The 14,205-nt window shown below is 37.8% G+C and overlaps 1 protein-coding gene across 2 annotated transcripts in view; it reads left to right on the forward strand.

Moving 5' to 3' along the window:
* Col12a1 (collagen type XII alpha 1 chain) overlaps nucleotides 1–14,205 on the forward strand; it is a 109,998-nt gene that overhangs the window by 52,124 nt on the left and 43,669 nt on the right. For both annotated transcript variants that reach the window (XM_047558679.1, XM_047558681.1), the window contains 12 exons: nucleotides 307–443; nucleotides 1,486–1,615; nucleotides 4,861–5,000; nucleotides 5,253–5,385; nucleotides 5,481–5,507; nucleotides 6,207–6,349; nucleotides 8,477–8,606; nucleotides 8,949–9,088; nucleotides 9,472–9,601; nucleotides 11,044–11,186; nucleotides 12,252–12,381; nucleotides 13,279–13,421. In XM_047558679.1, coding sequence (XP_047414635.1) covers nucleotides 307–443; nucleotides 1,486–1,615; nucleotides 4,861–5,000; nucleotides 5,253–5,385; nucleotides 5,481–5,507; nucleotides 6,207–6,349; nucleotides 8,477–8,606; nucleotides 8,949–9,088; nucleotides 9,472–9,601; nucleotides 11,044–11,186; nucleotides 12,252–12,381; nucleotides 13,279–13,421 — 1,526 coding nt within the window. The remainder of the gene's footprint in view (nucleotides 1–306; nucleotides 444–1,485; nucleotides 1,616–4,860; nucleotides 5,001–5,252; nucleotides 5,386–5,480; nucleotides 5,508–6,206; nucleotides 6,350–8,476; nucleotides 8,607–8,948; nucleotides 9,089–9,471; nucleotides 9,602–11,043; nucleotides 11,187–12,251; nucleotides 12,382–13,278; nucleotides 13,422–14,205) is intronic.

Below are 14,205 nucleotides of genomic sequence, written 5' to 3' on the forward strand. Positions count from 1 at the left end.
GAGTTGTGCATTTATGATGAACTATGATTCATTATGGCTGAGCAGCAAGTTATTTAGAGTGGAAGAAAATTAACATATAAATAAGAAGTTAGTATTGTGATAAAATGTATCTTATTTTTAAAAAGTATTCATAGGAAGTATTCAGCTCTGTCTGGTAGAATCATGGTACTTTTATCTTTAAAATCAGTTTTTCAGTTATTTTGCTGCACACCTTTAAGTTTTCTCCAAATTCTTGAAATCTTAGTGGATGTTTTGGAGTTTGTGGTTGAGAGCCACATCTGGGTCTCATATCTCATGCTTCTCCAGTGCCTTTACCCAGACCTCAAGATGTGAAACTCAGAGATGTGACTCACAGCACCATGAATGTCTTGTGGGAACCTGTGCTTGGAAAAGTGCGTAAATATATTGTTCGATACAGAACACCGGAAGAAGATTTCAAAGAGGTAGGTTGAAAATCAGAAAGGACATGAAATATTTGCTTTCTCAGAAGGCATAACAAAATAACTATGAATTACAGATGACGGTGTGAATTAAACACTTGTCATTTTACTAATATGGGGTTGAAAACTTGTGATATTAATAAAGCACTTTTTAAAAATCATAATATGTTGATCTGTCTTGGACATTTAGTTCAGAAATGTTTTGCTGTGTGATATTAATCTCAAAAACAGTGTGATCTTTATCCCTTTGTAGATAAAGAGTTATAGAATTCAAATGGTATTTCCTTCTCATCTGAGGCCTTATATGGTGCTCTCATTTTATGAATGACTAAAAAATGCCATCATGTTTCTAAAAATAAAAGATATTAAAAGGATGCAAGAGAGAAGAGAGGAAGTTTGTAAGATGATGGGAAGATGGGACAGTTGAGCAGAACAGAGAAGAAGGAGAAATATGTTGTCAGAAGAGCACCCCTTTGGGATTGATCTTTTTTGACATGACTTTGGGGTGGAGAGCTCTTTTTCAGACAACTTGATTCAAAGTGGGAGCAAATGGAGCCTTTTTGGAACATAGAAATAGTTCCTCTTAGCACCCAGGCATTTGTAAATGCTGGTACTTTGTAGATTATGCCAAAGTTAATTTATACACATGCACACAATCATGTCATTCTAGTTTCCATTTCAAGATCTAGTGGGTTTCATAAGGATATTGTGCAAAGTGAAAGAGACAATGCATAGGAGAACATTTCTGAAAGAAATTACGTAGTAATACGAAGAGAGGTGAAAAATGGTTAGGTCATGGGAATCCATACACAGTCATCATTTGCCAATGGGGTCAGATCTGATTCTAGTACACACATTTTTTTTTCCACTTTGGAAACATTCAGACTGTATCCAACCCTTGGGATTCTTTTACAAATTGAAAAATACTGCTGCTTTTTTCATGTTACAATTCTGATGTTCCTGTGTTGAGAGGTACAGTAAACAATGGAGAGATTCTCAAACCAAATCCTTTGTAAAAAATAGTCCCACTGCTCTGTTATTATAGGTCGAGGTGGACAGATCACGGGCCAGCACCTCCCTCAAAGACCTTTCCTCACAAACCCTGTACACAGTCAGTGTTTCTGCAGTGTATGACGAGGGGGAGTCTCCCCCAGTGACTGCACAAGAGACGACCCGTGAGTTGTGCCTCTGCTCTATTGATACTTGGAAAGCAACACTCTGCATGCATGTGTGCTTCAACTTCCTGGAGCATTTCATTCTTAATGTTCTTTTTGCTAGTTTTTAATAATCGTTGGATAGATTGATTTTTTAATAATTAAAAAATTTTTTTGGTACTAGGGATTGAACCCAGGGGCACTATACCAGCTGAGTCATATCCCTAGCCCTTTTTATTTTGAGACATGGTCTTGCTAAGTTGCTTAGGGTCTTGCTAATTTGCTGAGCCTGACCTCGAACTTGCCATCCTCCTGCCTCAGCCTCCTGAGTCACTGGGATTACAGGCGTGTGCCACTGTGCCCAGTTTAAATTATCTTTTTACTTATCTTCTTTGTATCCATTCCTTTATTATGCTATGAGCCACTCCCATTAATTCTTCTTGTTACTTAACTGGTGTGTATGGGTATAGTAGGGTAGGGAGAAAAGCATACTTTTGATACATGTTGGACATTTTCTCTGGAAAACATGAATTAGTTTTCAAATAATTTCGAGATCTCATTATTTGTAAAGTGCTATCAGGGTAACAAAAGTATCTTTTTTTTTTTTTTTTTCCTTTCAGTACTAAGACTTGAACCCAGGTTCTTGCACATGGTAGGCAAGTACTCTAAGTTTGACCTACATTCCCAGCCCTTTTTATTTTTTATTTTGAAAAAGGCTCTCACTAGGAGAACTTCTGGTACTCCTGTCTTATTGTCCAGTGAAGCTGGGCTTATAGTTGTGCACCACCATGCCTGGCTTGCTTGACTTTTAAATAGCTATTCTGCATTCCTCTTACTCTCTACTCATGAAGGCAGAGATGTTTATTTTGCTCAACTGTGTATCTCCAGGGCCTGGCACATAATTGCTTAATTTAGTGCTCAGCATACAGTTTTCTAATCCAATGATTAACCTGTAATAACTTAATCCATCTAGGGCCAAAATTATTGAAGTCTAGAGCCAGAAATGTTCCAAACAAATACAATGGGAGCCACATAAGTAACTTAAAAATTTCTGGAATCTGCATTAAAAAGATAAAAAGGTGAAATTAGTTTTAAGAATATGTTTTATTCAATCCAATTTAACCAAATCTTTTATCATTTCAATGTTTCAGTTTAATTATGAATGACATTTCACTTTTTTCTGTAAGAATTCTTTGAAATCCAGTGTATATTTTCTATTTGTAGACCATCTCAATTCAAAATAGCCACATTTTAAGTGCTTAATAGCCTCATGTGACTAGTGGTTTCCATGGGTCTAGAGAATTTAAATGACTTGCATGGCCTTATTTAGTAATCTAGAGGTGGTATTAGTCTGCAATTAATGTTCCAGTGCTATAGTCTGGAACTTTCACCTCCTATTCAATATCCCTTACCAGTCTCAATAGCTTCTTTTTTAGTGCCCAGCTGTCTACATCTGATCAGGGCATCTTGTCAAATGTCACAGCCTGCTTCCTTACTGCAGACATATCCACTTCTCTCTTTTTGACTGCTGTTTTCTTACCATGTGGGATCTCTTAGCAATTTCAGTTGTCATCTTGGCACCTAGTAAGGGTCGTGGCCATAATGAAGATTGATGCATATGAATAGACCAGCAGCTTTGTATAAACACAACAGGTATCTTAAATAGAAAAAAGTCAAGAAAAAGACTAGTGAAATAGTAATTTGGTATACTAGATTAATATTTCCAATATATGTATTCAATCTTAAGATTTCCAAATATATTTTCTTTCTTTCTTTTTTTTTTTTTTTTGATATGAGGGTCTCCTATGTGGCCTGGCCTACTTTAAACTCCTGGGCTCCAGTGATCCTTTCCCCTCAGCCCCTGAGTAGCTGGGTCTGCATGTGTGTGACACTGCACCTGGACCTAATAAATTCTAGAACATGCAAAGTGCATCCTTAGTAATTGATTTGTTTTGCAGTTGTGCTTGTGGAAGCAATATTACCCTCTGATTTATTGCAGTGGTTCTTTCATTGTACTTAGGAACAAAGTTTTGATGGCTCTGGGTTTTGGTTACTAGGAGATAGGAAATTAATTGATAATGAAAGCCCAGGATGGTGGCAGACATTACAGACTGCTTGTGCTACACACTGAACAGAGTGCTTGGCCAGCAGAGGGACTGTGTGGTAGGATTTTAGAATTTATCAGGGCCTCCGGGGTTTCTGTTCTCTGGTTAGAATCAGTACAGTCAGTTTCATGTCATGTTTAAGTTTAATGATGTGTAGAGAAAAGCATGTGCTTACTTAGATCAAAACATGTTCAGAGTTTCTTTCTTGTGGTAATCCTCTTAGCTTGGAATTGCTATATATTAGGGTAGGTATGTTCCAAACAAATGTCAGAATGTAATATGTTAGTGGTGTTTGAAAATCAAGGTAGACGTTCTCAGTTTTAAACTACAGTGATGTATGCATTTCTTTCAAAAAATAAAATGAAGCACTTTCCTTTGGGTATTAGAACAAGTTCTGTAGAACAAATGAGTACCTATTTCCTGAGCATCTTCTTGAAGTGTAATATAGCAGCCTGCTTAGTTTGTGACATTCTTGGGTAAGAAAGAGGGTCTCTTAACTGGGAGTCCATGTCTGTCTCTGGGGTAACTGACAGACTGGATAAGGTTTGTGAACTCTCTGATGGTATATGCCAGACTTTGTTCTTTGTATATTTTTGTTTAACCAGATTCACAGATTCAGAGACCCAAAAGGTTAGAAGCCAGTGAGTTAGAATATTGCTAAGTGGCACCTTTAAAAATATCATAGTGAGAGTAAAGCTGAAGGGCTGTCCTCTTCCCCAAGGGATGCTCAAGAAACTGAGATTGACAAATTCTTGGCTAACTAAATCTGCATATGCATCTTTCCTACTTTGTGTCCCACTTTGCTGCCTTTTCTCTTATAAAAGCTTTCCTGGTCATTTAGTGTTCCTAAGATGAAGATTTGAAAAAAAAAAAAAGTTTTCTTTATCTTCCTCAAAGCTGACTTTGAATAAAACATATTTTCCTGCCCCCCCACTAAAATCATCATTTTAATAGAATGTCAACAACAACCTATTAATATCCATATAGTACTTGCCCTGTATTGTATTTATTTTTCAAATGAACTGAATTGGTAAAATATTTGGTCTTAAAGCAACATAGTTCATCAATTTCTTCACATTCATTATTAAAATAAAACAAAGCGAACTTATTCTATTAAAAGAAGTCAGTACCACAATTAGTCCTGCCTTTTTTTCATGATAGGAACTGTTCCAGCCCCAACAAACCTAAGGCTTACTGAAGTAACACCAGAGAGTTTCAGAGGAACTTGGGATCATGGAGCTTCAGATGTGTCTCTCTACAGAATAACCTGGGCACCTTTTGGAAGCTCGGATAAGATGGAGGTGGTGTTAATATACTTTCTTTTTCTTCCTCTCTTTCATTTCCCAATTAATTATAAGGAAGCTTGTTTGAAATATACATTATTTCCATTGCCAGATATGCAGCCTTTCCTATTAGTGACATCTGAGCTCATGGCATGCATCAAAGCAGGAAGAACATCTGTCTAAATGATGTCAATGAAATGCCATTGAGTGTGTATCATATAAATGGAGACTTAATGTTGTGAACATACGTTTTTGTCTTCTTTCCCCAAGACCATCTTAAATGGAGATGAAAACACCTTAGTGTTTGAAAACCTGAACCCCAACACTCTCTATGAAGTTTCCATTACTGCCATCTATCCTGACGAGTCAGAGAGTGATGACCTGAGTGGCAGTGAGCGTACACGTAGGTGTTCAGCTTTCACAATTGATATTTTAAAGTTCATTGTTAAAAAGTAGAGCTATATTCATAACGTTTCCCCAAATTCTGTTTTCTTTTAGTGCGTTTGATACCCTTAACAACACAAGGTAAGAATTTTTAATTTGCTGAATTCTTTGAGTGAACAAATAATAAATGAATGCATGAATGATAGAATAACATAACATTTTGAATACACCTTCTGTTTTTTAATTGTAAGTTTTAAACAGGTACTCTTTTAAATAGGCTTTTCTTGAAAAACTTGGTTTTATTACTACTTGTTGAGGATATAAGGGTTAGCATTAAACTCATATCAGGTTAGATGACTTAAACAACATGAATTTATATTCTCTTAATTGTTGAAAGTGGGAAATTGAAGATCAAAGGACCAGCCCATTCTGTTGCTGATGAGGGCTCTCCTCCTGGCTTGTGGGCAGTTCTTTTCTCCCTCTGTTGTCATATGGCATAGACAGAGGGAACAGACTCTGATGTCTCCTCTTAAAAAGACTAATTTCATTTTGCGGTCCTTAACCTCATGGCCTCATCTAACCTGAAAGGCCGCATCTGCAAATGCCATCATATTGGGGGTTAGGATTTCAACATATGGAGGAACAAGGTTTTGGGGGACTCAGGCACTTAAGCCATACTATGTACTCATTTAAGAGATAATGACCGTCTTTATTATGGGCTTGAATTTAATTCTAAATCTAGAGGTACACAGCTATCTTGATTTCCTTGGGAATCATACATATTTTTGTAGGGAGGCCTTGTTCTGTGTGCTTACGCTGTCTTTAACAATCCTCTTTCAGCTCCAAAAAGTGGTCCGCGAAACCTTCAGGTGTACAATACAACATCTAACAGCTTGACTGTCAAGTGGGACCCTGCTAGTGGTCGTGTGCAGAAATACAGAATCACTTATCAGCCTTCAACAGGGGAGGGCAATGAGCAGACGGTAATTTGTTTTGCAAAACCTGTAATTTGGACAAATTCTACTTATTCCTTTTCAAACTCCATTCACCGTCAATGTAAAGTCATGCTTATTTAAGGGTTTAAAGATTTCCAGTATTGAATGGGATCATTTGACCCCTTAGCCAGCACTCACATCTGGAGGGCATCATGGAGACTTAGTGGATGTTCTCACAGGGGATGATAGTTGCTCTTCACAGTAGCTTTGGAGCCTTGGGCACACACCTCAGTGCATCCACATTTCCCTCAGAAACTATTAGTGCTGGATTATCCATGAAGATATCAAGATACTTTCAGGGACTGTGTAGATCTTCAATCTATCTCTCTCCGACCTAATCAAGTGCTGAAAGTTTGCTAAACTCACCAATAAAGCTTCTTTTCTTTTCTGTATCCCTATTTTTCTGGTTTTGCATGTCACAGGATGTCTTCTAGATCTGATTTGGAAGGTCATTCATCCAATTCAAAATATTTATCATTTTTATATACCAAAGGGAGGTACCCAAGAAAGATGATAGAACTGTAAACGCAGAGCCATCGTCTTTATCTTCTGAATCCTCCTTTAATTAATAGAGTCTTGCTTCTCTCCCTTACTAACTTCAGCTCTCTGTCTCTGGGCTTTTACCAGCTTTACCTTTTATGATTTGCATGAGTAGAAATGCATAATTTCTCCTAGGTCAGGAAGCACCACAATTTTTACACAAATAGGATTATATTTCTGTTGTTATTTCAAAAACTTTTCTTGGTGAGATATAGAACTTTGCTGACTTTTTTGGTAGGTTATAATATTTTCTTACATAGCCTTAGAGAGAGACATGAGTTTTTAATTTAATCATCACACTTCCTGAGAACAAGCAGATGGTTCATACCTCTTGCTAGTTTAAAGGTGCTAGCAGAGGTTGAGGCTGTCAGTGATTAACAGTATGTGTTTAAAGCCCCCTGCTCCTCCCTGAATGGGTTTAGCTGGATCAGAAACCTTTCCATCTTGTTTCAATGCTGGTCCATGAAATAATCAAAGTAATGCAGCATGAATGCTGGAATTATTTTGGAGAGTTCAATGAGAAAAGTGGGAGACACCTCTCTACTTACTCATGAGACTAGTTCTCCTAAGTAGATGCTTTCCAATTTGTTAAGTATCAAAATTTTATAAAAGTGGTTTGTACTAATATTGATACCTTTCTCCCATAACCTGAAATGTTAAATTATTTGAAATTAGCCACTGTAATCCAATTGGCTCCTATTGAGGATGACTGCAGTGATTCACTGAGGTTTTCTCTGGAATTCAGACAACTTGAGTGGATGGGTGCTAAGTTGGAAACATCTGGTCTGTACTAGCACATCCAGCCAATGTGTGCTCATTGTGGGCAGCATGCCATTTTCATGCAATTTTAATTAATATGGCATAAACATCTGAATTCGGTAGACTGTTAACAAATCGAACAAATTTTCTTTCAACAAGATAGCTAGATGGCCTTAAGCAATGAATAAAAAATTGCAAACTCCCTAATTGGAATAAATTGAGGAGCTTCATACCACAAGTTTGGTATCATGGAGACCACTGGGAACCCCTGCCTGAGTGTGGCTTGGCAAAGGGTCTGGTCACGTCGTTTACACAGCTAATGCTGTTAGAGTGGCAGTGTTTGGGGGAAACACCAAGAGCTTTAGATCTTTTGCTGAATCATTTTAATGTGTTTCTAAAGCAAATAAAAAACATCTGTAAAAAAGTAAGAATAATACGGAATGGTGTGGAGCTTCTAAAGTTATGCAGTTCTTTGGTATCTTAAAGTTCCTTTGTAGCTCACTTAAGATTAATGTGCCTCTTTTTGGAAGAGTTCTGCGAAATGTGTTTTGGATGAAATTTTGCAGTGCTGGCGGCTAGCAAGTTGAAATATCTTTTTGAGGTCACCAGTTTGAAGCTTGGAATCCTTTTTATGATTTGAGGTCCATACTTTACATTTAAAAGTATACCATAAGATATATTTAAACCTTCACTGTGGTGCATGATTCCAGAAGTTGGCAGGGGTCTCAGATGGTTCCCCAGTGGAAAGAATTTTCTAACATACTAGTGAGATGGAGAGAACAAAGCTAATGTTTATTAAGGCCTGTTTTATTTAAGACCACCATAGGAGGACGACAGAACAGTGTGGTCCTGCAGAAACTGAAGCCTGACACTCCTTACACAATCACTGTGTCCTCCTTGTACCCTGATGGTGAAGGTGGTCGAATGACTGGAAGAGGCAAAACCAGTAAGTGAAATCAGAGTGCCTGTAGCTTCTTAAATAACTCCCATTGAATTGGCATCTCACTTTTATATGTAAACATTGGGGTGACATAGAGTTTTTCTAATCTTTTAAAGTAGTATTGATTGCTTTTTTAACATTCTTGCTTGGAATTATTTGCTTCTATTTGTGAAGAAAGACTATTACTTTTCAGGATAAAAAAAGTCACTGGGGCCCAAATGTCCTGTGGATAAATGAGCCATGAAAGTATTTGCGGGGTATATTAAGAGTCTCTGGGAAACGTCACTTGTGTTTCAGGTGTGCTTGGTTTTGGGGACCATACAGTGATGTGATTTCTGTGTATTTCAGAACCTCTGAATACTGTGAGGAACCTAAGAGTGTATGATCCTTCTACCAGTACCCTGAATGTTCGCTGGGACCATGCAGAGGGAAATCCTCGCCAATACAAACTCTTCTATGCTCCAACAGCAGGTGGCCCAGAGGAATTGGTAACTACTTTTAAAGCTGCCTGTGGTTATATATAAGTGGAACTGAAGGAGTTAACTGTTTGCTTCATAGCTGAAGAAATTCATATTCTTGTAATAGGATTTGACAAAGGGTAAGCAGTTGGTGCCTTAGAGTCTGGAGAGTAGGGGAATTGTGGGAATGGGGGTAGGACAAAAAGTAGTCATTCTAGGAAGTTCTAACAAAATAAAGTGACGGCATAGAGAGAAAAATTTGTAACCTCTTGTAACTGTTCATTTGTGGGAACATTATTATATCAAAATATTTCAGAACTTCTTGACTTGGTGTTAAATCAGTATGATGGTGTTTGAAGTATTATTTCCTTTAAAAGTTTTTCAGATTAAAAGTTTTTAATTAAAATCTTTAGGTACCCATCCCTGGGAATACCAATTATGCCATTCTTCGGAATCTGCAGCCAGATACTCCATACACTGTTACAGTAGTTCCAGTCTATACTGAAGGTGATGGGGGGCGCACATCAGATACTGCAAGGACATGTAAGTAAACCAGCAGAAGAAAGACTTTGCATTATAAATTTTGCTTTTCATTGTAAAGGTTATCTAGGCCCAGTAGAGAAAGGAAAATTCAGACTGGTAAAATTAAAAACAAAAATTACCCACAGTTTCACCCCCCAAACACCATCGACTGCTAACTTCTTAGTGTAGGAAATAACATATTAATAATGACAATTATAATAATTTCAGGATTTGAGAATGTGTATATACTCACCAGTATGCTACTTTAGTTATTGTCTCTCACTGACCACAGTTCCCTGAGTAGTTTTTTGTGCCTTATTTATTTGTGGAAAGCCCTGTTTTGCACTTGGCTTTCATTGTGTAAATTGTTTTTATTTCATTTCATTTTATTTTTTTGGGTACTGGGTATTGAACTCAGGGGCACTGGACCACTGAGCCACATCCCCAGCCTTATTTTGTATTTTATTTAGAGACAGGGTCTCACTGAATTGCTTAGTGCTCGCTTTTGCTGAGGCTGGCTTTGAACTCATGATCCTCCTGTCTCAGCCTCCCGAGTCACTGGGATTACAGGCGTGCGCCAACATGCCTGGCAATTGTGTAAATTGTTGAAATCTGTTCATCACATTAGTTGATTGCACATATCTCTGGTTTGCTAATGAAGTGCTTTTGGGAGTTAAATATCTGCATGCTTTCATTTGCCATTAACGTCATAAGAAATCATTTTATAATGGTTTACTGTTCTTTGTAGTATTTGTTTAAAGGCTTGTGTGCATACTTACAAGTATTTCTTTGGCTTTAATATACTTGCTGATGGCTAGAAGGAAGCAGGCTTGCATGGCTTTTTCTGGTAAAACACTAATGGTCTAGAGAGATGATGTTATTGGCCAAGCTAGAGTTTGGGGTTAGTACACGGATTTAATTTGCAATTTTTCTAAGTCCCTTTTGGGGCAGTTAATTGAGAACTGAGTATATTATTATTTCTCCCCATCCCTTATCTAAATCACAAAGGGCTTTCAGTAGCTATTTGTTGAATGAAGTTGGAATGAATGAAAGAATGAAAAATTGAAATTAGCTGAATTAGATGGCTCCATGGTCAGGTTTTCCTTAGAAGACAGACTGTATAAAATTCCTCCTCTTTCTCCATTGTCTGTACTGGAAATGGAAGCTCCTTTTCCTGTTTCCTTTCCCTTGCCCCATGTCCATTTATGGCCATTTCAGTTCTACTAGTCACACTGTTGTTTATTGAAAACAACATTGCTTCCATATAAACAAAGACCTCAGCTGGCTAGCTTTGACTGAGCTTGGATTTGGAGAGTTTTAATCTCCTTTTATGTGTAGATAATTAGAAGCTTAAAGAGGGGGTAGTTCTTACTATATTACAGAGTATAAATTGTGGAAAAGTGATGAAAACTTGACATGCATAAACAGACTTAAGAAACAGGCATTGGCTTTCATTTCCTCAGTGGTGAGAGGTCTGGCAAGAAACATCCAAGTGTATAATCCTACACCCAACAGCCTGGATGTTCGCTGGGACCCTGCTCCTGGGCCTGTGCAGCAGTATCGCATTGTGTATTCTCCTGTGGCTGGCACAAGACCCTCAGAATCTGTAAGTAATTTTGTCATCGTAGAGCTCAGCAAAAGAATTTTGTAGATTCTGTTGTGGCTTCTGCCATGGCAGCTGACTAAGAACAATAAGTCAATTATTGGTGTGTCATTGCCTCTGGAGGAAGCTGTGTTTCCTGATGCATGCAGTTGCATGTTTGTGACACATTTGGTGCCTGTGAGAATAAAAGCCATAATCATGCTGGTATATAATACTTAAGTGATTGGTTTTGATCAATTAAGGCAAGCATCTTAATGATTGGTTTACTTAGAAGAAAAAAAAGAACTTTGGGAAAATATAAGCTAACTGTCTATATGAGTTAAAAACCTCAGTAATAAATATAAAACATTAGTAGACCTTGTCAATGTGGGCTTTCATTGTAAATGATAAATGTCTTTATTATGAAAATATGTTAAAGATTGCTTTTACTGGCCCTTACAAATTGCAACCTATCTTTAATTTATAATACAACTCAGCTTGTAAATAGATTAATAAATTAGAACTCTGAAATTACTAATGTGAATAATAATAGTGTCAGGATACTTAAGTGAGAATAAATTTATAGACTAATTCAATTTACAAGTTGGCAAAAATAAACAAAAATGATGAATAAAGATAAATGATAAACAATGTGTGTATTCTGTATGAATATTGATTTTCATGATGCTGTGTATGTTGGATATATTCACATAACTTCACCCTTATCTATCAGTCTTAATAAGGAATATCTCTCCCACTAATGTGGTGAGTGACTTGTCTTATATGTATCTAACACCCAGCATATTCTTTGGCTAAATATCATGAGTACTAGATATTATATAAATGTAAATGGGAGATATTTGAAGCAACTAAGGGTGAAGGATGAATTAGCTTTTTTGGAAAGGGAATTTCTGAGCATAAATTTTGTCTAATGATGCGGCCTGGGCAACTCATACGGGGAAGCACTCTTGGCTTCTGACACATCTGGGCTCAGCCTTTTATTATAAATATTATTATGCTGACTAACCAAAGTCTTGGTAAGCTTTTGGGTTGTTGTCAGGCAGAATTTGGCATTTTCTCTCCCTGCAGATTGTGGTGCCAGGAAATACCCGCACGGTGCACCTGGAGAGGCTCATTCCTGACACACTCTACTCTGTGAACATTGTGGCTCTCTACTCAGACGGAGAGGGAAATCCCAGCCCCAGCCAGGGCCGAACACGTGAGGAGGAAATTCTTTCTCCACCCCATTCCCTTGTATTTAGATTAGTCAGGCTTCTCCCAGGGAGTGAGGGGTGGGTGGTGTGAGTGAGGGGTGTGGAGAGCTTTTTCCCTTGGTGCAGGTCAGGGCAACCCTCTGCATGAGACTGTGCCTGGGTTTCCCCACTTCACATACCAGGCTGAAGCTCTGGGGCCAGGATTCTGTTTTGTGCTGAATGAACTTCATTCAGTTCTTTTTTTTTTTTTTTTTTTAATCTGGAACCTAAATTAAAGAAGGGAGTCCTCCTTGTTTTGCTCTGCAGTGGTTCTTCTCACCAAATGGGCACTTTGGAAATGTGAAACCTCCACCTCTGTGTTTTATTAAAGGGAGGTGCTTATAGTGGTTAAGATAACCCCTTTCTTTCCCAGTCTCTACACTAGGTTCAAATCCAGATCTGTGTCACTGAAAGTTTAGCATGTAACTGTAGTTCTGAAATGTAGCACTTTACACTGTTTATGATTTCACTTTAAAAACATAAAACATGGGCCGGGTGTGGTGGTGTGCATGCCTGTAATCCCAGGGACTCGGGAGGCTGAGGCAGGAAGATTGTGAGTTCAAAGCCAACCTCAGCAAAAGAGAGGTGCTAGCAACTCAGTGAGACCCTGTCTCTAACTAAAATACAAAATAGGGCTGGGGATGTGACGCAGTTGTTGAGTGCCCCTGAGTTCATTCCCTGGTAAACCCACCCTAAAAAAAACACCAAAAAACAAAACAAAAAAAAAAACATAAAACATGGACATCTTCTCACAAGGGAGTGAACATCATCATGAATGGTGAGATACTTGCAAGCACCTTCCTTAATGCTCTGCATAATACTATCAAGCAAGAAACAAATTCTACCGTGTTTTATTTATTTAGTTCCACGAAGTGGACCAAGGAATCTGAGAGTCTTTGGAGAGACAACCAATAGCCTCTCTGTAGCCTGGGACCATGCTGATGGGCCAGTTCAGCAATACAGGATTATTTATTCTCCCACTGTTGGTGATCCAATTGATGAATATGTAAGTGTAAAAACTCAATTGACACACTTATTGATATTCAGCTGATTAGAGGGTGAAGTCAAACTTCTCCTTAAGAGGTGTGCAGTGAGTAGAGTTGATCCCTGAGTCTTGTGTGATAGACAGGTTCTATAAATGATATATATGGGGATCACTCAAATGTGCCTGGTCTATCCTTTCTCATCACAGAGAAACAATGATTTTGGGATCATTTCTATTCTAAAGACATGTTGAAAACTGTCTTGTCTCATGATCACCTGCATATTTCCAATCACCTAATGATAGAAACAAAATTTAGTGAAATATTCTACTCTTATAATGGAGTATCTAAGTAAATGTTCAGATGATGTGATTATTCAAACTTCTTCAAATCTGATTCCTCTTCAAGGCTTCCCTTTAATACTGCAATGCTAATTGTTCTATCTTCTCTCTAAACTTAACATTTTTCAGTACACTTTTGGGATGTATCTATTTTCTTATTAGCTCCAAACTTTTTTTTCCTTTCCCCTAGCACTGGGGGTGGAATGTAGGGCCATGAGCATGCTAGGCAAGTACCATTGAGCCATACCCTCAACCTCTTTAAACTTTTTGAGTGTGTATTTTCTCTCCAGGTCTTGGCTCCAGTTTCTTGTAGCTTCCACATAGCCCTCACTTTGTATATCATGGATGGGAAAGCACTTATATTGAACGTTAGTGATTAATTGCTGTGATAAGCTCATAGACGATCACCCACAATATTGATTATAAAAAAGTTAGGACTGAGGTTTGCACTTTTTTGCCAATACAT

Source organism: Sciurus carolinensis, chromosome 7 (genome assembly GCF_902686445.1).
Source record: "Sciurus carolinensis chromosome 7, mSciCar1.2, whole genome shotgun sequence".
Lineage (NCBI taxonomy): Eukaryota > Metazoa > Chordata > Mammalia > Rodentia > Sciuridae > Sciurus > Sciurus carolinensis.